Source organism: Oncorhynchus gorbuscha, linkage group LG21, assembly GCF_021184085.1.
Source record: "Oncorhynchus gorbuscha isolate QuinsamMale2020 ecotype Even-year linkage group LG21, OgorEven_v1.0, whole genome shotgun sequence".
Classification (NCBI taxonomy): domain Eukaryota; kingdom Metazoa; phylum Chordata; class Actinopteri; order Salmoniformes; family Salmonidae; genus Oncorhynchus; species Oncorhynchus gorbuscha.
Genome location: NC_060193.1, coordinates 58,122,662 through 58,144,422, shown reverse-complemented (window position 1 = coordinate 58,144,422; position 21,761 = coordinate 58,122,662). Strand labels below are relative to the sequence as shown.

The 21,761-nt window shown below is 45.5% G+C and overlaps 1 protein-coding gene and 1 long non-coding RNA gene across 2 annotated transcripts; both read right to left on the bottom strand.

The window, feature by feature from the left end:
- Nucleotides 1-7,105: 7,105 nt before the first annotated feature.
- Nucleotides 7,106-9,826, bottom strand: LOC124007864. The gene is made up of 4 exons (XR_006834031.1): nt 9,264-9,826; nt 8,567-8,614; nt 8,309-8,334; nt 7,106-7,208 (listed from the first exon to the last, which is right to left on the bottom strand). It is a non-coding gene; the product is annotated as an uncharacterized LOC124007864 (long non-coding RNA).
- A 157-nt stretch (nt 9,827-9,983) lies between these two features.
- LOC124008057 (keratin, type II cytoskeletal 8-like) lies at nt 9,984-14,048 on the bottom strand. The gene is made up of 4 exons (XM_046318961.1): nt 14,020-14,048; nt 13,850-13,934; nt 11,324-11,532; nt 9,984-10,149 (listed from the first exon to the last, which is right to left on the bottom strand). The coding sequence occupies exons 1-4, from the start codon at nt 14,046-14,048 to the stop codon at nt 9,984-9,986; spliced, it is 489 nt and encodes a 162-aa protein (XP_046174917.1).
- Nucleotides 14,049-21,761: the final 7,713 nt, after the last annotated feature.

The window sequence follows — 21,761 nt, the reverse complement described above, 5'->3', positions numbered from 1 at the left end:
CTCTCTCTCTCTCATCTCTCCCATCCCTCCCATCTCCCCTCCCTCCCTCCCTCCCTCCCTCCCTCCCTCCCTCCCTCCCTCCCTCCCCCTCCCTCCCTCCCTCCCTCCCTCCCTTTCCCTCCCTCCCCCTCCCTCACACACTTTCTCTCCCTCCATATTCTTTATCTGGTGCTGGTATGTGCTCTGAACAGGGGAGGGAGGGGTGTGCTCTGTGCTCCTCCGCAGTCCAAAATACATCTGGAACACAGGGGAGTGATTAGAACTCTGAGATTCTAACATTTAGATCACATTTGAAAAGAGCCAGACAGGAACTGAAGTTCTTTAGGTTACACCATATCTGGGAAGATAATCATCTTTCCAAAATTGAAGTGAAAACAAGAATGGTTCTTTCATTGTCTGCCTATTTGTAAGTCTGTATCAGTGTGCTAAGAATCCTTGAAGCAAGACTGTTTTATCTACTGATTTCTAATAGCCCTCAAACAGGGTTGGTCATATTCACAGTTTAATGTGCAAAGTTTATAACGCTACTTTATTGCCTACTCGGCAAATCAAGTATACATTTTCTATGTCTTTGTTGAAACTATAACTCGTGCATATGGGGAAAACAAGAGAACTTTAGTGTGACTATTCACACTAACTATTTCACGTGTAAACATCTTTTCAACTAGACTAGAGCGTGAGAGAGAGTCCGGGTAAGAGCCAGCCATGTGTAACTATAAAAGGTCTGAATTTTTACATGACGTTGAGAGAGACAGATTATTAACATGGGGTCAAAAAAAATTATGTACAATACTGTGTGTGTGTGTTGCATTTGTCTGGGTGTGTGTGTTGCATTTGTCTGGGTGTGTGTGTTGCATTTGTCTGGGTGTGTGTGTTGCATTTGTCTGGGTGTGTGTGTTGCATTTGTCTGGGTGTGTGTGTTGCATTTGTCTGGGTGTGTGTGTTGCATTTGTCTGGGTGTGTGTGTTGCATTTGTCTGGGTGTGTGTGTTGCATTTGTCTGGGTGTGTGTGTGAGAGAGGGAGGAGTGATGGAGTGAAATATGGTAAGAGACCAGGCAGTCTCCCAGACATCCTGCTATCCATCATATCCCTGTCTCATCATCAGCTGGTGTTCCCAACAAGCATCTCTCTCTTTCTTTCTTTGTCTCTCTGTGTCTCTGTCTCTCTGTGTCTGTCTCTCTGTGTGTGTGTGTGTCTCCCTATCTGTGTCTCTCTCTCTCTGTGTCTCTCTCTCTGTCGCTCTCTCTGTGTTTCTTTCTCTGTGTCGCTCTCTCTCTGTGTGTCTCTCTCTCTGTGTGTCTCTCTCTCTGCATGTGTCTCTCTCTCTCTCTCTCTGTGTGTCTCTTTCTCTGTGTCGCTCTCTCTCTGTGTGTCTGTCTCTCTGTGTCCCTCTCTCTCTGCATGTGTCTCTCTCTCTGTGTCCCTCTCTCTCTGCATGTCTCTCTCTCTCGGTCGCTCTCTTATCTCCATCCACCCAGAACAGTCTGTATACCACATGGAACTACAGTCTTTACTTTGAACACTAAATGAGAAAGGGTCCTCATGCTAGTGTTTAACATTACCATTGTCAAATTAGACAGTTGTGTTTAACATGACCATTGTCAAATTAGACAGTTGTGTTTGACATGACCATTGTCAAATTAGACAGTTGTGTTTAACATTTGACCATTGTCAAATTAGACAGTTGTGTTTAACATGACCATTGTCAAATTAGACTGTTGTGTTTAACATTACCATTGTCAAATTGACTGTTGTGTTTAACATGACCATTGTCAAATTAGACAGTTGTGTTTAACATGACCATTGTCAAATTAGACAGTTGTGTTTAACATGACCATTGTCAAATTAGACAGTTGTGTTTAACATGACCATTGTCAAATTAGACAGTTGTGTTTAACATTACCATTGTCAAATTAGACAGTTGTGTTTAACATGACCATTGTCAAATTAGACAGTTGTGTTTAACATGACCATTGTCAAATTAGACAGTTGTGTTTAACATGACCGTTGTCAAATTAGACAGTTGTGTTTAACATGACCGTTGTCAAACTAGACAGTTGTGTTTAACATGACAGTTGTCAAACTAGACAGTTGTGTTTAACATGACAGTTGTCAAATTAGACAGTTGTGTTTAACATGACCGTTGTCAAATTAGACAGTTGTGTTTAACATGACCGTTGTCAAATTAGACAGTTGTGTTTAACATGACAGTTGTCAAATTAGACAGTTGTGTTTAACATGACAGTTGTCAAATTAGACAGTTGTGTTTAACATGACCGTTGTCAAATTAGACAGTTGTGTTTAACATGACAGTTGTCAAATTAGACAGTTGTGTTTAACAATTAGACAAATTAGACAGTTGTGTTTTAACATGACTGTTGTCGGTGGCCCGTTCCGGTGGCCCGTTCCTGTAGGTTCATGCTCTACAACATCCGCAGAGTACGACCCTGTCTCACACAGGAAGCGGCGCAGGTCCTAATCCAGGCACTTGTCATCTCCCGTCTGAATTACTCAACTGGCTGTTGGCTGGGCTCCTGCCTGTGCCATTAAACCCTTCAACTCATCCAGAACTGTCCTCAGCCCGTCTGGTGTTCAACCTTCCCAAGTTCTCTCACGTCACCCCGCTCCTCCGTTCTCTCCACTGGCTTCCAGTTGAAGCTCGTATCCGCTACAAGACCATGGTGCTCTGCCTCGGAGCTGTGAGAGGAACGGCACCTCAGTACCTCCAGGCTCTGATCAGGCCCTACACCCAAACAAGGGCACTGCGTTCATCCACCTCTGGCCTGCTCGCCTCCCTACCACTGAGTACAGCTCCCGCTCAGCCCAGTCAAAACTGTTCGCTGCTCTGGCCCCCAATGGTGGAACAAACTCCCTCACGACGCCAGGACAGCGGAGTCAATCACCACCTTCCGGAGACACCTGAAACCCCACCTCTTTAAGGAATACCTAGGATAGGATAAGTAATCCCTCTCACCCCCCGCTCTTTAAGATTTAGATGCACTATTGTAAAGTGACTGTTCCACTGGATGTCATAAGGTGAGTGCACCAATTTGTAAGTAGCTCTGGATAAGAGCGTCTGCTAAATGACTTAAATGTAAATGTAAATGTTGTCAAATTAGACAGTTGTGTTTAACATGACAGTTGTCAAATTAGACAGTTGTGTTTAACATGACCGTTGTCAAATTAGACAGTTGTGTTTAACATGACAGTAGTCAAATTAGACAGTTGTGTTTAACATGACCGTTGTCAAATTAGACAGTTGTGTTTAACAAGACAGTTGTCAAATTAGACAGTTGTGTTTAACATGACCGTTGTCAAATTAGACAGTTGTGTTTAACATGACAGTTGTCAAATTAGACAGTTGTGTTTAACATGACCGTTGTCAAATTAGACAGTTGTGTTTAACATGACAGTTGTCAAATTAGACAGTTGTGTTTAACATGACCGTTGTCAAATTAGACAGTTGTGTTTAACATGACCGTTGTCAAATTAGACAGTTGTGTTTAACATGACCATTGTCAAATTAGACAGTTGTGTTTAACATGACCATTGTCAAATTAGACAGTTGTGTTTAACATGACCATTGTCAAATTAGACAGTTGTGTTTAACATGACCATTGTCAAATTAGACAGTTGTGTTTAACATGACCATTGTCAAATTAGACAGTTGTGTTTAACATGACAGTAGTCAAATTAGACAGTTGTGTTTAACATGACAGTTGTCAAATTAGACAGTTGTGTTTAACATGACCGTTGTCAAATTAGACAGTTGTGTTTAACATGACCGTTGTCAAATTAGACAGTTGTGTTTAACATGACCGTTGTCAAATTAGACAGTTGTGTTTAACATGACAGTAGTCAAATTAGACAGTTGTGTTTAACATGACAGTTGTCAAATTAGACAGTTGTGTTTAACATGACCGTTGTCCCGCTAATTAGACAGTTGTGTTTAACATGACCGTTGTCAAATTAGACAGTTGTGTTTAACAAACAAGACCGTTGTCAAATTAGACAGTTGTGTTTAACAAGACAGTTGTCAAATTAGACAGTTGTGTTTAACAAGACAGTTGTCAAATTAGACAGTTGTGTTTAACATGACCGTTGTCAAATTAGACAGTTGTTTTAACATGACAGTAGTCAAATTAGACAGTTGTGTTTAACATGACAGTTGTCAAATTAGACAGTTGTGTTTAAAGGTGATGACCAATTGTCAAATTAGACAGTTGTGTTTAAAAGTATGACCGTTGTCAAATTAGACAGTTGTGTTTAACATGACCGTTGTCAAATTAGACAGTTGTGTTTAACAAGACAGTTGTCAAATTAGACAGTTGTGTTTAACAAGACAGTTGTCAAATTAGACAGCTGTGTTTAACATGACAGTAGTCAAATTAGACAGTTGTGTTTAACATGACCGTTGTCAAATTAGACAGTTGTGTTTAACATGACAGTTGTCAAATTAGACAGTTGTGTTTAACATGACCGTTGTCAAATTAGACAGTTGTGTTTAACATGACAGTTGTCAAATTAGACAGTTGTGTTTAACATGACAGTTGTCAAATTAGACAGTTGTGTTTAACATGACAGTTGTCAAATTAGACAGTTGTGTTTAACATGACAGTAGTCAAATTAGACAGTTGTGTTTAACATGACCGTTGTCAAATTAGACAGTTGTGTTTAACATGACAGTTGTCAAATTAGACAGTTGTGTTTAACATGACCGTTGTCAAATTAGACAGTTGTGTTTAACATGACAGTTGTCAAATTAGACAGTTGTGTTTAACATGACAGTTGTCAAATTAGACAGTTGTGTTTAACATGACAGTTGTCAAATTAGACAGTTGTGTTTAACATGACAGTAGTCAAATTAGACAGTTGTGTTTAACATGACCGTTGTCAAATTAGACAGTTGTGTTTAACATGACCGTTGTCAAATTAGACAGTTGTGTTTAACATGACCATTGTCAAATTAGACAGCTGTGTTTATCAAAAGGTACTTATATGACAGTGGTGGTCCCGGGGTTCTAGGAAGTGTATCTCTGTCTGTGTGGTGACAATAGGCCCATGTATATGACTTATATGACAGTGCTGGTCCCGGGGTCTAGGAAGTATATCTCTGTCTGTGTGGTGACAATAGGCCCATGTATATGACGACAGTGCTGGTCCCGGGGTTCTAGGAAGTGTATCTCTGTCTGTGTGGTGACAATAGGCCCATGTATATGACAACAGTGGTGGTCCCGGGGTTCTAGGAAGTGTATCTCTGTCTGTGTGGTGACAATAGGCCCATGTATATGACAACAGTGCTGGTCCCGGGGTTCTAGGAAGTGTATCTCTGTCTGTGTGGTGACAATAGGCCCATGTATATGACAACAGTGCTGGTCCCGGGGTTCTAGGAAGTATATCTCTGTCTGTGTGGTGACAATAGGCCCATGTATATGACAACAGTGCTGGTCCCGGGGTTCTAGGAAGTGTATCTCTGTCTGTGTGGTGACAATAGGCCCATGTATATGACAACAGTGCTGGTCCCGGGGTTCTAGGAAGTGTATCTCTGTCTGTGTGGTGACAATAGGCCCATGTATATGACAACAGTGCTGGTCCCGGGGTTCTAGGAAGTGTATCTCTGTCTGTGTGGTGACAATAGGCCCATGTATATGACAACAGTGCTGGTCCCGGGGTTCTAGGAAGTGTATCTCTGTCTGTGTGGTGACAATAGGCCCATGTATATGACAACAGTGCTGGTCCCGGGGTTCTAGGAAGTGTATCTCTGTCTGTGTGGTGACAATAGGCCCATGTATATGACAACAGTGCTGGTCCCGGGGTTCTAGGAAGTGTATCTCTGTCTGTGTGGTGACAATAGGCCCATGTATATGACAACAGTGGTGGTCCCGGGGTTCTAGGAAGTGTATCTCTGTCTGTGTGGTGACAATAGGCCCATGTATATGACAACAGTGCTGGTCCCGGGTTCTAGGAAGTGTATCTCTGTCTGTGTGGTGACAATAGGCCCATGTATATGACAACAGTGCTGGTCCCGGGGTTCTAGGAAGTGTATCTCTGTCTGTGTGGTGACAATAGGCCCATGTATATGACAACAGTGCTGGTCCCGGGGTTCTAGGAAGTGTATCTCTGTCTGTGTGGTGACAATAGGCCCATGTATATGACAACAGTGGTGGTCCCGGGGTTCTAGGAAGTGTATCTCTGTCTGTGTGGTGACAATAGGCCCATGTATATGACAACAGTGGTGGTCCCGGGGTTCTAGGAAGTATATCTCTGTCTGTGTGGTGACAATAGGCCCATGTATATGACAACAGTGGTGGTCCCGGGGTTCTAGGAAGTATATCTCTGTCTGTGTGGTGACAATAGGCCCATGTATATGACAACAGTGGTGGTCCCGGGGTTCTAGGAAGTATATCTCTGTCTGTGTGGTGACAATAGGCCCATGTATATGACGACAGTGGTGGTCCCGGGGTTCTAGGAAGTGTATCTCTGTCTGTGTGGTGACAATAGGCCCATGTATATGACAACAGTGGTGGTCCCGGGGTTCTAGGAAGTATATCTCTGTCTGTGTGGTGACAATAGGCCCATGTATTCCTTGAGTTCAGGTCTGAGTTGTATTGGGTGACAGACAGACTCCTTAAACAAACCATACACATATTTGGTTCCTTAATATTTTGTCTTTTTATTTTGGACCTGGTTCAGTGACATTCGAGCTTTGGAGGACATGGCCTTCCCAGTCACACGAGCACAAGAGAGCACAGATAAATTCTCCCACCACAAACGTAATGAAAAAGAGCACAGGACACATTTTGTAAGAGCTCCTGTTACTGTCGCACATGGTCTTCAAACTGCAGTTGAAAACAAAGTGTGTAAGTTTAACACCGTAGCTTATTAAACAATGACCTTAATGTAAAACAAAAGACTCAGCAATGTTTTTAGATGGAAAAGAGAGAGAGAGAGAGAAAGTGGTACAACGCCGTGTTACTATAGCGACAGCAGAGTGACGGTGAGCTTGGTTAATTGTCGGAGTAGTGTAAGCTCTTGGACATGACCCTGCCCGCCTCCACCTCAATTCTGATCAGCAGACGCTTCCTGGGGCTGTTTGGGGGGCCACCGGCATCTAATGAGAGGGGTTTCAGAGTCAGGAGGGGCTTCGATGGCAAATCAATGTCTGCGTGTAAGCAAGGACTGGGATTGGTCGGTTTGTTTTAGTAATCTGAGCAAAAGAGATATGATTTGATTTTAGTTGGACACACAGATCATGACACAACACAGGTCCTTCCTATCAGATCTTTCTCTTACTCACCCTTCTACACATTTACTGAGGATGGGAAAGAACTACTTGGCAGTGGTGTGAAGTACTTAAGTAAAAATACTTTTAAGTACTACTTAATTAGTTGTTTGCGGTATCTGTACTTTTTTTTTTTTTTTTACAACTTTTACATTTACTCAACTACATTCCTAAAGAAAATCATGTACTTTTTACTCCTTACATTTACCTTGACACCCAAAAGTACTTGTTACGTGTTTAATGCTTCGCAGGACAGGAAAATGGTCTAATTCACGGACTTAACAAGAGGACATCCCTGGTCATCCCTACTGCCTCTGATCTGGAGGACTCACTAAACAGAGAACATCCCTGGTCATCCCTACTGCCTCTGATCTGGAGGACTCACTAAACAGAGAACATCCCTGGTCATCCCTACTGCCTCTGATCTGGAGGACTCACTAAACAGAGAACATCCCTGGTCATCCCTACTGCCTCTGATCTGGAGGACTCACTAAACAGAGAACATCCCTGGTCATCCCTACTGCCTCTGATCTGGAGGACTCACTAAACTCACTATATTATTATTATTATTATTATTATTATATATTAAACAGAGAACATCCCTGGTCATCCCTACTGCCTCTGATCTGGAGGACTCACTAAACTCACTATATTATTATTATTATTATTATTATTATATATTAAACAGAGAACATCCCTGGTCATCCCTACTGCCTCTGATCTGGAGGACTCACTAAACAGAGAACATCCCTGGTCATCCCTACTGCCTACTATTGATACTTAAGTACATTTAAAAGCAAAAACTTTTACTCAAGTAGTGTTTTACTGGGGGACCTTTACTTTTACTTTAGTTATTTTCTTTTAAGGTATCTTTACTTTGACTCAAGTATGAAAATGTGGAACTTTTTCCACCACTGCTACTCTGAAGAGGAAAGTATCATGTAGATGCTACCTAGAGGCTCTAAGGTTAAATAAACTAATGAAGAAGAGAGTGAATCACTGGAGGGAATAAGAAGAGCTCTTACCTTGATGACGTTTGTGGTCATTCATTCTGAAAGGACAGAGAGAATAGGGGCTAAGTATAGGCAGGATCTCACTCACTCACTCACTCACTCACTCACTCACTCACTCACTCACTCACTCACTCACTCACCACTCACTCACTCACTCACTCACTCACTCACTCACTCACTCACTCACTCACTCACACATAACCCACCTACATCCCCCATCACCACACACACTTCCCTCCCCCGGTCCCACCGCTCCACTGTGCCATTTACCATTTACCATCTACTCTCCCGCCAGTAGCTTCCTGTAGGTGGCGATGTCTAGAGAGGGGAGGGAGGGAGTCAGGATAGAGGGGAATCAGTGAATATATTTAGGATAGTCATCACTCTTGTTGCAATCTCAACATCATTTACTGTGATACATAATGTTGGTGTGTGTGGCTCTGATGTGTAACTGTGATTAAGTTGCGAAACAAAAGTTATTCTTGACGGACAATAGATACCACTGATCACCACCACTCACCTCACCACCACCACCCACCATTCCCACCACCCTTCACCCCCATCACTCCTCACCACTCACCACCACCCACTCCTCACCACCACACCACTCATCCCAGCCACTCACCACCACCACCACTCACCACAAGTCACCCCCACCACTCCTCACCACTCACCCCCACCACCACTCACCACTCACCCCAAGTCACCCCCACCACTCCCACCACCATCACCCCTCACCACTCACCCCACCTCACCACTTACCCCACCACCCCTCACCACTCACCACTCACCACCGGTTGAGAGTGTTGGGCCAGTTACCGAAAGGTCGCTGGTTCAAATCCCAGAGCCGACCAGGTGAGAAATATGCCAATGTGCCCTTGAGCAAGGCATTTAACCTTAATTGCTCCTGTAAGTCTCTCTGAATTAGAGTGTCTGCTAAATGACCTAAAATATAAAAAATCCTCACCTTTTTCTGGTTCCACAGCTCTGCCTCCTCTCTGGCACGGGAGGCCATGTCTGCGTACTGTTTCTTGACGTTGTCGATGATCTCGTCCATGTCTAGAGATCTCTTGTTGCTCTCCTTCACGACCACCGTCTCATTCTGTCACACCACAGCCAGGACAACAATACTACATTAGACAAGGAGATCTGGGCCTCCCGAGTGGCGCACTGGTCTAAGGCACTTCATTGCAATGCTAGCTGTGCCTCTAGAGATCCTGGCTCGAGTCCAGGCTCTGTCACAGCAGGCCGGGATCGGGAGAGCCATGGGGCGGCGCACAATTAGGGCTTCCGGGTTAAGTGGGCATTGTGTCCAATAGCAGTGCCGCTTGGCAGGGTCGTATTTTGGAGGACGCACGGCTCTCGACCTTCACCTCTCCCGAGTCCATACAGGAGTTGCAGCGATGGGACAAGACTGTAACTACCAATTGGATACCACAAAATTGGGGAGAAAAAGGGGTAAAGAGAAGGAGATCTGGGCTGCGTCTCATTCCAGGTAACTGCCTCCTTCGCTCTGCCCTAGTTGGCAGATTTGAGATGGTTTGTGCATTGGGTAGGTGTAAGTTGCAATAGTTCCACACAGCGCCATGCAGTAAAGAGAGTTTGGCAAACTTTTACACTGGACTCCATGTTAGCTATATATGGTTCTGGTTCCACCTAGCCTCTGATTGGCCGATGGGTGTGTCAGTCAGCCTACCTCATCATAGCCCCACCTCAGGAAGTCCAGTTCTCCCATCAGGTCCCCCAGTTCCAGAGCCAGATCCACGGCTGCCAGGTGGCCCTCATCCACACCCTTCTTGTTGATCACAAAGTCATTCTCCAGATCCAACTTCTTCTGGATCTCATCCTGGTACCTGGAGAACCACAGAGTGGATAATGAAGAGGATGTTGTTTTGATATTTGACATTTTAGTCATTTAGCAGATGCTCTTATCCAGAGCGACTTACAGGAGAAATTAGGGTTAAGTGCCTTGCTCAAGGGCACAGACAGATGTTTCACCTAATTGTCTTGGAGATTCAAACTAGCAACCTTTTGGTTACAGGCCCAATGCTCTTAACCTCTAGGCTACCTGCCGCCCAGGTATGATATGACTGAGATGGGAGCTCAGATGAGCGCACACACTTGCGCGCACGGCACGACACACCATACCAACACACACCACGACCACACGCATCCCCAAACCCTTTTGACTGACGTGTCAATTTATCATCCTACTGTCAGACCATCTGTAGCTTTGTTTCCCTCTCACACCCCCAAGTCAGACAGACACCCTAGCATAGCATGCTTGTGTTGACCTGATCCAGACTGGGTAAGAGCCCAGGATGGATGGGATGAATGGGCCCAGATCCCTAAAGGTTCCACATTTTCTCCACTCTCAGAGCCATGTCTGTGGGTACTGTGTAAACACAGAGGCCCATGGTTAGGGGGTAGAGGGGCGTAGAGGGGCGTAGAGGGGCTGGGGAGTGTACACTGACTACAGTACATTTACCTCTCCCCACAGACATAGTGCAGGGCACACCAGAGCTCCCCTGTATATACTTAACTCAACCCAGTGGACAGAGGCTTATGTAAGGATAAAGAATTAGCACCTTCGACTCTTGAGGCCTGGGGATCCAGGTGGAAAAATGCTCCGTAGCCTAGCGTGAGAAAACGCTGTTTGTCACTTTAGACTGATGAGGTTCCTGTTGTGGACTGTGGCATTTCCTGGAGGCCTGGTGACCTGTACAATATCTAAACTCTGATTGATATTATACCATTGACTGTCCTAGTTGTCTCCCTAGGCCTGCTTCACAGGAATCAGGTGTTGGGTGGTTTGTTAGGGCTTTCTGAAATGGTCGATACATTCATCATTTAGATCTCTCTCTAGCAGTGCATGTTGTCCAATTCAATGTCATTCTATTGTATTCCATTATATTCTGTTCTATTTGATTCTATTACCTCTTAACTACGAAAGGCTCTGTGAAGTAACTGTGAAGGCTATGTGAAGTCACTGTGTAGTCAATATGAAGGCTCTGTGAAGTCACTGACTTGTTGCGTGTCTGGTCCACTTCGTCCTGGCAGTGGGCCAGCTCCTGCTTCAGTTTCTGTTTGTCCCGGGCCAGTTTCTGGATCTGCTGCTGCAACTCGTTGGCCAGCTGTTGGACCACAGCGTCCACGTTGCCTTGGTAGTCCTCCTGCTCCTTCAGGATCTTCAGACGCGTGTCCAGGACCTTGTTCTGCTGCTCCAGGTTTTGCACCTAAAGGGAGAGGGAGAGAGAGTATATTGGATCAGAAACTCAATCAAGATTGTTGCATCTGAAACCAGTCAGAGTAAACTACAATGATTTATAGAAGGAAAAAACTCCTATCCATTTTTATTCATGTCACTGGGGGATTGTGGGTTAAGATTTGTAAGCCTCCACTTCTCTGCTAGCAGGAATTGAACAGATATTGAAAAAGTGACTCTACAAACTGTTGGTCTTGTGGGATGCCATTGTTGTGTGTGTGTGTGTGTGTGTGTGTGTGCGTACATATGTGGAGCCTCAGTGATGAAGGGTCTCATTACACTAACTGGGCAACACCAGATCTGCCCACAGCTATAATTCCACTGTGTGGGTTTGTGTGTGTGTGGCAAGCACACTTTATGGCTGCTTGGTGGCAGCAACATGCATTAGGTTTACACCCAGACTCTCATGGCCGTTAAATATAGAACCAATGTGTGATTCACTACAACATATGTCTGTTAACAACAAATAGGCCCCCACACTCTCAAATGTAACCCAACAAAAATATTATATAATATTGACTATATCCAAGTCCAAAAATCTATATAAGAAAATAGGTTTGGAAAATTTGCAAGAGATTAGATTCCATTTTGAAATAGTATTATATTATTGGCCACAAGGTGGCACCTTAGCAGTTGAAAACGCCCTATGATCAACCGATCAATCAATATTATTATTATTATTATATTATTATATTATTATTATTATATTATTATTATTATTATTATTATTATTATTATTATTATTATTATTATTATTATTATTATTATTATTATTAACCGAGAGAGAAAGAATGAAAGAGAGAGAGGGAGAGAGAGAAGAGATAATGAAAGTGAGAGAAAGAATGAAAGAGAGAGAGAGAAGAGATAATGAAAGTGAGAGAAAGAATGAAAGAGAGAGAGAGAGAAGAGATAATGAAAGTGAGAGAAAGAATGAAAGAGAGAGAGAGAAGAGATAATGAAAGTGAGAGAAAGAATGAAAGAGAGAGAGAGAAGAGATAATGAAAGTGAGAGAAAGAATGAAAGAGAGAGAGAGAGAAGAGATAATGAAAGTGAGAGAAAGAATGAAAGAGAGAGAGAGAAGAGATAATGAAAGTGAGAGAAAGAATGAAAGAGAGAGAGAGAAGAGAATGAAAGTGAGAGAAAGAATGAAAGAGAGAGAGAGAAGAGATAATGAAAGTGAGAGAAAGAATGAAAGAGAGAGAGAGAAGAGATAATGAAAGTGAGAGAAAGAATGAAAGAGAGAGAGAGAAGAGAATGAAAGTGAGAGAAAGAATGAAAGAGAGAGAGAGAAGAGATAATGAAAGTGAGAGAAAGAATGAAAGAGAGAGAGAGAAGAGAATGAAAGTGAGAGAAAGAATGAAAGAGAGAGAGAGAAGAGATAATGAAAGTGAGAGAAAGAATGAAAGAGAGAGAGAGAGAAGAGATAATGAAAGTGAGAGAAAGAATGAAAGAGAGAGAGAGAAGAGAATGAAAGTGAGAGAAAGAATGAAAGAGAGAGAGAGAAGAGATAATGAAAGTGAGAGAAAGAATGAAAGAGAGAGAAGAGATAATGAAAGTGAGAGAAAGAATGAAAGAGAGAGAGAGAAGAGATAATGAAAGTGAGAGAAAGAATGAAAGAGAGAGAGAGAAGAGAATGAAAGTGAGAGAAAGAATGAAAGAGAGAGAGAGATGAGATAATGAATGTGAGAGAAAGAATGAAAGAGAGAGAGAGAAGAGATAATGAAAGTGAGAGAAAGAATGAAAGAGAGAGAGAGAAGAGATAATGAAAGTGAGAGAAAGAATGAAAGAGAGAGGCTCAGAACGCAGAGCAGAGAGCAGGAGACTCTATGTCTAACAGGTTTTCTTTACAGCTGTGAGTGATGGTGATGAGATTGCTAGAGCACCTCTCTCTGGGTAGGATGTTTTGGCTACATAAACCCCGCTGCTGGGATGATTACAGAGGCTCTTATTTTAGTGAAGGCTTCTAATTATGTAAAGGTGGTAATGAAGTATAATGACAGTTAAGTAGAATGTATAAAAACGTAGGCCTGTAGATAATTAGAAATATACATTTGTTTTATCTCAAGATGTGTTTTGGGTCTATCTAATGGAATTATTACACAATGAACTGGAAGAAAATGCATAAATTAAGCATCAAATCAAATATCATATGGCTGAAATAATTACGTAGGAGTGCCATACATGTGTTTCTCTATTACCAGCAGACTTCAGACAGACGTATTGCATCAATGTATTGATTTTGTAAAATGATCAATCCAATCAATAATAATAATAATAAAATAACACACCTTGTCAATGAACGCTAATAAACTTGTTGAGTCCAACCATCTGGTCCTTCTCCTGGCTCTTGGCTGACTGGTCCTTCCGGTCCACCTTGGGGTTGTTGGGCTCTAGAAGGTCCTTGTTAGTGGCGGCGTTCGGGTAGCTTTTGGGCTTGTTACCCGAGGGAGTGTCGGACTGGCTGCTGTATCCGCCTGGTTTGGACATCTTGTCTTTGTGTTCTTGTCAGAATAGAGAGAAGGAGTCTCAAGTATCAGACTCAGAGTTTAGGGAAAGGCACCTCTTCTCAGGTTACCACCCGATTTTAAGGTGGGCAAGGACCAACCCTCACCACTCAGGTGTCTGCCTCTGTCCAATCAGCTGAGGTGGAACTCCAAATTTCATAGTAAAAACAACAAAGTCACAAAGCAAAACTTGAATGTTTACTCTAAACCTGTTTGCCCGGGGGTGTGCTGGACGTACTACAGCCAATCGTATCTTTGGGGCCGGTTTCAGGTGTTGAGCAGTGGTATAACAACAGTCCCTCACATCTCTCAATCACTACCTGTACAGGTGACTATCGATTCTACACTTCTCTGTTTTCTTTCTCAACTCACCCAATCAACCAACTACTGCCATGTCTAGGAACAGAGCCTTCAGCATGTTCGGTGGGGCCGGGGGAAGATGCTCCAGGGTGTCTGTGGCCAGTCTGGAGGGGCTACTGAACACCATGCGCGCTGACCCGGAGAATTCGAAGGAGGTCTCTCCTGCCCCCGGGCCCACCCCGGATGATAAGAAGACCATGAAAGGTCTCAACGAGCGTCTGTCCGGCTACCTGGGCAGGGTGAGGAACCTGGAGGAACCAACAAACATCTAGAGGACCAGATTCAGGACATCTTGGACAAGAGACCCCAATGGCCACGACTGGGATGTGGTTGAGAAACCATAGGAAGAAGGTGATTTTTCACTCAGTTAATTATTTAATATGATTAATTAGACTGATTTATTCTGCATTTTTGCCATTAAATGATCATTGTACAGTACTGTATGTCTATGTCAACTGAGCTTATTCACCTGATAGTCACTCGATCGCTGTCTGTGAATCATTTGGTGTGTTTACTGGATTCTCAATAACTGGCCCATGTTCCCTTGGTTTCAGCTCCGTGATATGACCATGGATAATGCACGTTTGTTACTGCAAATGGACAACACTAAACTGGCCAATGATGACTTCAAAAACAAGTGAGACATGATATGCTATCACCTGGAGATGTATTTAAAGTACTTAGTAGTACCTTCAATTCATTAAAACAAAATAGGACAAAAATACACAAAATAAAATGTATATTATTGGATTATTATGACATTATAATAAACAATTTTATGAAAATAGTGCTCATTTACATATAGCAGTCTTTGCTAAAACCCAATGTCGCTTTTTACATTGTATGGTGCTAAGAGAGACTGATACATGCTCCTGTCATCTCCTCTGCAGGCTGGACAACGAGAAGCAGGCCAGGAAGACTGTGGAGAAGGACCTGATTGGTCTGAAGAAGGTGATTGACGACACCAACCTGAACCGCATGCAGCTGGAGAGCCAGATCGAGTCTGTGAAGGAAGAGCTCGCCTTCCTCAAGAAGGACCATAAGGATGTAAGGGCACACACTCATTCACCCACTGTTCCCGGAACAGTTTTGAAATTTACCTCATAATGGTTAGGTTTATAGCTGGGAATGGGAGAGATGATCCTAGATGACATTTAAAATCAGATTCTGTGAAACAAGGACTGGAGTTCTAAGGAATTGTGACTATGACATGAGGCCAGGTATCAGCAGGTAGCCAAGTCAAGACAGACGTGTACAGCCATAAGACATTTTGGTGACCTTTTCTGCTGCTTTTCAGACACGGTTGGATCCCACCTTGAAGCACTACTTGTGTACTAATTAAAACTCTAAACAATCACAACACAGTCACTATTGGTCACTCTAAAAAGAGTGGATTATGGATGTTGCTTCAATATATCCACATAATTTTCCTGCGTCATGATGCCATCTATTTTGTGAAGTGCACCAGTCCCTCCTGCAGCAAAGCACCCCCACAACAGGATGATGCCACCCCCGTGCTTCATGGTTGGGATGGTGTTCTTCGGCTTGCAAACATCCCCCTTTTTCCTTGAAACATATTGATGGTCATTATGGCCAAACAGTTCTATTTTTGTTTCATCAGACCAGAGGACATTTCTCCAAAAAGTACAATCTTTGTCCCTGTGTGCAGTTGCAAACCGTAGTCTGGCTTTTTGTATGGAGGTTTTGGAGCAGTGGCTTCTTCCTTGCTGAGCGGCCTTTCAGGTTATGTCGATATAGGACTCGTTTTACTGTGGATATAGATACTTTTGTACCCGTTTCCTCCAGCATCTTCACAAGGTCCTTTGCTGTTGTTCTGGGATTGATTTGCACGTTTCGCACCAAAGTACATTCATCTCTAGGAGACAGAACGCGTCTCCTTCCTGAGCGGTATGGCGGCTGCGTGGTCCCATGGTGTTTATACTTGCGTACTATTGTTTGTACAGATGAATGTGGTACCTTCAGGCGTTTTCAAATTGCTCCCAATGATGAACCAGACTTGAGGTCTATAATTATTTTCTGAGGTCTTGGCTGATTTTCCCATGATGTCAAGCAAAAAGGCACTGAGTTTGAAGGTAGGCCTTGAAATACATCCACAGGTACACCTCCAATTGACTCAAATGATGTCAATTAGCATATCAGAAGCTTCTAAAGCCAACGCAACTCAGGGTTTTCACAAAAGCACCACTCTCTGCGTGAACGTCTCGCACGTGTCGTGGAGAATTGTCTCAGAAATATAATACTCTTACAAGAACTTGTGAATTCAATATAGACTTTAATACAGAGTAGCAGAACTGAGCCCCTCCATGGAAGGACCCTATCACAAACATAACAGGGCCGAGCCCCTCCATGGAAGGACCCTATCATAAACATAACACGGCCGAGCCCCTCCATGGAAGGACCCTATCACAAACATAACAGGGCCGAGCCCCTCCATGGAAGGACCCTATCACAAACATAACAGAGCCGCCCCTCCATGGAAGCCCACAAACTCCATGGAAGGACCCTATCACAAACATAACAGAGCCGAGCCCCTCCATGGAAGGACCCTATCACAAACATAACAGAGCCGAGCCCCTCCATGGAAGGACCCTATCACAAACATAACAGAGCCGAGCCCCTCCATGGAAGGACCCTATCACAAACATAACAGAGCCGAGCCCCTCCATGGAAGGACCCTATCACAAACATAACAGAGCCGAGCCCCTCCATGGAAGGACCCTATCACAAACATAACAGAGCCGAGCCCCTCCATGGAAGGACCCTATCACAAACATAACAGAGCCGAGCCCCTCCATGGAAGGACCCTATCACAAACATAACAGAGCCGAGCCCCCTCCATGGAAGGACCCTATCACAAACATAACAGAGGCCGAGCCCCCATGGAAGGACCATCACAAACATAACAGGAATGGAAGGACCCTATCACAAACATAACAAACATAACAGGCCGAGCCCCTCCATGGAAGGACCCTATCACAAACATAACAGGCCGAGCCCCTCCATGGAAGGACCCTATCACAAACATAACAGAGCCGAGCCCCTCCATGGAAGGACCCTATCACAAACATAACAGAGCCCCTCCATGGAAGGACCCTATCACAAACCATGGAAGGACCCTATCACAAACATAACAGAGCCGAGCCCCTCCATGGAAGGACCCTATCACAAACATAACAGAGCATCCATGGAAGGACCCTATCACAAACATAACAGAGCCGAGCCCCTCCATGGAAGGACCCTATCACAAACATAACAGAGCCGAGCCCCTCCATGGAAGGACCCTATCACAAACATAACAGAGCCGAGCCCCTCCATGGAAGGACCCTATCACAAACATAACAGAGCCGAGCCCCTCCATGGAAGGACCCTATCACAAACATAACAGAGCCGAGCCCCTCCATGGAAGGACCCTATCACAAACATAACAGGGCCATCCATGGAAGGACCCTATCACAAACATAACAGAGCCGAGCCCCTCCATGGAAGGACCCTATCACAAACATAACAGAGCCGAGCCCCTCCATGGAAGGACCCTATCACAAACATAACAGAGCCGAGCCCCTCCATGGAAGGACCCTATCACAAACATAACAGAGCCGAGCCCCTCCATGGAAGGACCCTATCACAAACATAACAGAGCCGAGCCCCTCCATGGAAGGACCCTATCACAAACATAACAGGCCGCCGAAGGACCCCTCCATGGAAGGACCCTATCACAAACATAACAGAGCCGAGCCCCTCCATGGAAGGACCCTATCACAAACATAACAGAGCCGAGCCCCTCCATGGAAGGACCCTATCACAAACATAACAGGGCCGAGCCCCTCCATGGAAGGACCCTATCACAAACATAACAGAGCCGAGCCCCTCCATGGAAGGACCCTATCACAAACATAACAGAGCCGAGCCCCTCCATGGAAGGACCCTATCACAAACATAACAGAGCCGAGCCCCTCCATGGAAGGACCCTATCACAAACATAACACGGCCGAGCCCCTCCATGGAAGGACCCTATCACAAACATAACAGAGCCGAGCCCCTCCATGGAAGGACCCTATCACAAACATAACAGAGCCGAGCCCCTCCATGGAAGGACCCTATCACAAACATAACAGAGCCGAGCCCCTCCATGGAAGGACCCTATCACAAACATATGGAAGGACCCTATCACAAACATAACAGAGCCGAGCCCCAAACATCCATGGAAGGACCCTATCACAAACATAACAGAGCCGAGCCCCTCCATGGAAGGACCCTATCACAAACATAACAGGGCCGAGCCCCTCCATGGAAGGACCCTATCACAAACATAACAGGGCCGAGCCCCTCCATGGAAGGACCCTATCACAAACATAACAGAGCCGAGCCCCTCCATGGAAGGACCCTATCACAAACATAACAGAGCCGAGCCCCTCCATGGAAGGACCCTATCACAAACATAACAGAGCCGAGCCCCTCCATGGAAGGACCCTATCACAAACATAACAGAGCCGAGCCCCTCCATGGAAGGACCCTATCACAAACATAACAGAGCCGAGCCCCTCCATGGAAGGACCCTATCACAAACATAACAGAGCCGAGCCCCTCCATGGAAGGACCCTATCACAAACATAACAGGAAGCCGAGCCCCTCCATGGAAGGACCCTATCACAAACATAACAGAGCCGAGCCCCTCCATGGAAGGACCCTATCACAAACATAACAGAGCCGAGCCCCTCCATGGAAGGACCCTATCACAAACATAACAGGCCGAGCCCCTCCATGGAAGGACCCTATCACAAACATAACAGAGCCGAGCCCCTCCATGGAAGGACCCTATCACAAACATAACAGAAGGACCCTATCACAAACATAACAGAGCCCCTCCATGGAAGGACCCTATCACAAACATAACAGAGCCGAGCCCCTCCATGGAAGGACCCTATCACAAACATAACAGAGCCGAGCCCCTCCATGGAAGGACCCTATCACAAACATAACAGGCCGAGCCCCTCCATGGAAGGACCCTATCACAAACATAACAGAGCCGAGCCCCTCCATGGAAGGACCCTATCACAAACATAACAGGCCGAGCCCCTCCATGGAAGGACCCTATCACAAACATAACAGAGCCGAGCCCCTCCATGGAAGGACCCTATCACAAACATAACAGGACCGAGCCCCTCCATGGAAGGACCCTATCACAAACATAACAGAGCCGAGCCCCTCCATGGAAGGACCCTATCACAAACATAACAGGGCCGAGCCCCTCCATGGAAGGACCCTATCACAAACATAACAGAGCCGAGCCCCTCCATGGAAGGACCCTATCACAAACATAACAGAGCCGAGCCCCTCCATGGAAGGACCCTATCACAAACATAACAGAGCCGAGCCCCTCCATGGAAGGACCCTATCACAAACATAACAGAGCCGAGCCCCTCCATGGAAGGACCCTATCACAAACATAACAGAGCCGAGCCCCTCCATGGAAGGACCCTATCACAAACATAACAGAGCCGAGCCCCTCCATGGAAGGACCCTATCACAAACATAACAGAGCCGAGCCCCTCCATGGAAGGACCCTATCACAAACATAACAGAGCCGAGCCCCTCCATGGAAGGACCCTATCACAAACATAACAAACATGGAAGGACCCTATCACAAACATAACAGAGCCGAGCCCCTCCATGGAAGGACCCTATCACAAACATAACAGGCCGAGCCCCTCCATGGAAGGACCCTATCACAAACATAACAGAGCCGAGCCCCTCCATGGAAGGACCCTATCACAAACATAACAGAGCCCCTCCATGGAAGGACCCTATCACAAACATAACAGAGCCGAGCCCCTCCATGGAAGGACCCTATCACAAACATAACAGAGCCGAGCCCCTCCATGGAAGGACCCTATCACAAACATAACAGAGCCGAGCCCCTCCATGGAAGGACCCTATCACAAACATAACAGAGCCGAGCCCCTCCATGGAAGGACCCTATCACAAACATAACAGAGCCGAGCCCCTCCATGGAAGGACCCTATCACAAACATAACAGAGCCGAGCCCCTCCATGGAAGGACCCTATCACAAACATAACAGAGCCGAGCCCCTCCATGGAAGGACCCTATCACAAACATAACAGAGCCGAGCCCCTCCATGGAAGGACCCTATCACAAACATAACAGAGCCGAGCCCCTCCATGGAAGGACCCTATCACAAACATAACAGAGCCGAGCCCCTCCATGGAAGGACCCTATCACAAACATAACAGAGCCGAGCCCCTCCATGGAAGGACCCTATCACAAACATAACAGAGCCGAGCCCCTCCATGGAAGGACCCTATCACAAACATAACAGAGCCGAGCCCCTCCATGGAAGGACCCTATCACAAACATAACAGAGCCCCCTCCATGGAAGGACCCTATCACAAACATAACAGAGCCGAGCCCCTCCATGGAAGGACCCTATCACAAACCCTAACAGACATAACGAGCCCCCCTCCATGGAAGGACCCTATCACAAACATAACAGAGCCGAGCCCCTCCATGGAAGGACCCTATCACAAACATAACAGAGCCGAGCCCCTCCATGGCCCTATCACAAACATAACAGAAGGACCCTATCCATGGAAGGAACACAAACATAACAGAGCCGAGCCCCTCCATGGAAGGACCCTATCACAAACATAACAGAGCCGAGCCCCTCCATGGAAGGACCCTATCACAAACATAACAGAGCCGAGCCCCTCCATGGAAGGACCCTATCACAAACATAACAGAGCCCATGGAAGGACCCACAAACCATGGAAGGACCCTATCACAAACATAACAGAGCCGAGCCCCTCCATGGAAGGACCCTATCACAAACATAACAGAGCCGAGCCCCTCCATGGAAGGACCCTATCACAAACATAACAGAGCCGAGCCCCTCCATGGAAGGACCCTATCACAAACATAACAGAGCCGAGCCCCTCCATGGAAGGACCCTATCACAAACATAACAGAGCCGAGCCCCTCCATGGAAGGACCCTATCACAAACATAACAGAGCCGAGCCCCTCCATGGAAGGACCCTATCACAAACATAACAGAGCCGAGCCCCTCCATGGAAGGACCCTATCACAAACATAACAGAGCCGAGCCCCTCCATGGAAGGACCCTATCACAAACATAACAGAGCCGAGCCCCTCCATGGAAGGACCCTATCACAAACATAACAGAGCCGCCCCTCCATGGAAGGACCCTATCCATGGAAAGGACCCTATCACAAACATAACAGAGCCGAGCCCCTCCATGGAAGGACCCTATCACAAACATAACAGAGCCGAGCCCCTCC

Excerpts from the sequence above, each read along its gene's own strand:
- LOC124008057 (XM_046318961.1), bottom strand. The coding sequence starts at position 14,048 with ATGTCCAAACCAGGCGGATACAGCAGCCA. Across the intron at positions 11,533-13,849 it reads TATTAGCGTTCATTGACAAG|GTGCAAAACCTGGAGCAGCA; the intron begins GTGTGTTATTTT and ends CTCTCCCTTTAG. Across the intron at positions 10,150-11,323 it reads GTGGACCAGACACGCAACAA|GTACCAGGATGAGATCCAGA; the intron begins GTCAGTGACTTC and ends GTGGTTCTCCAG.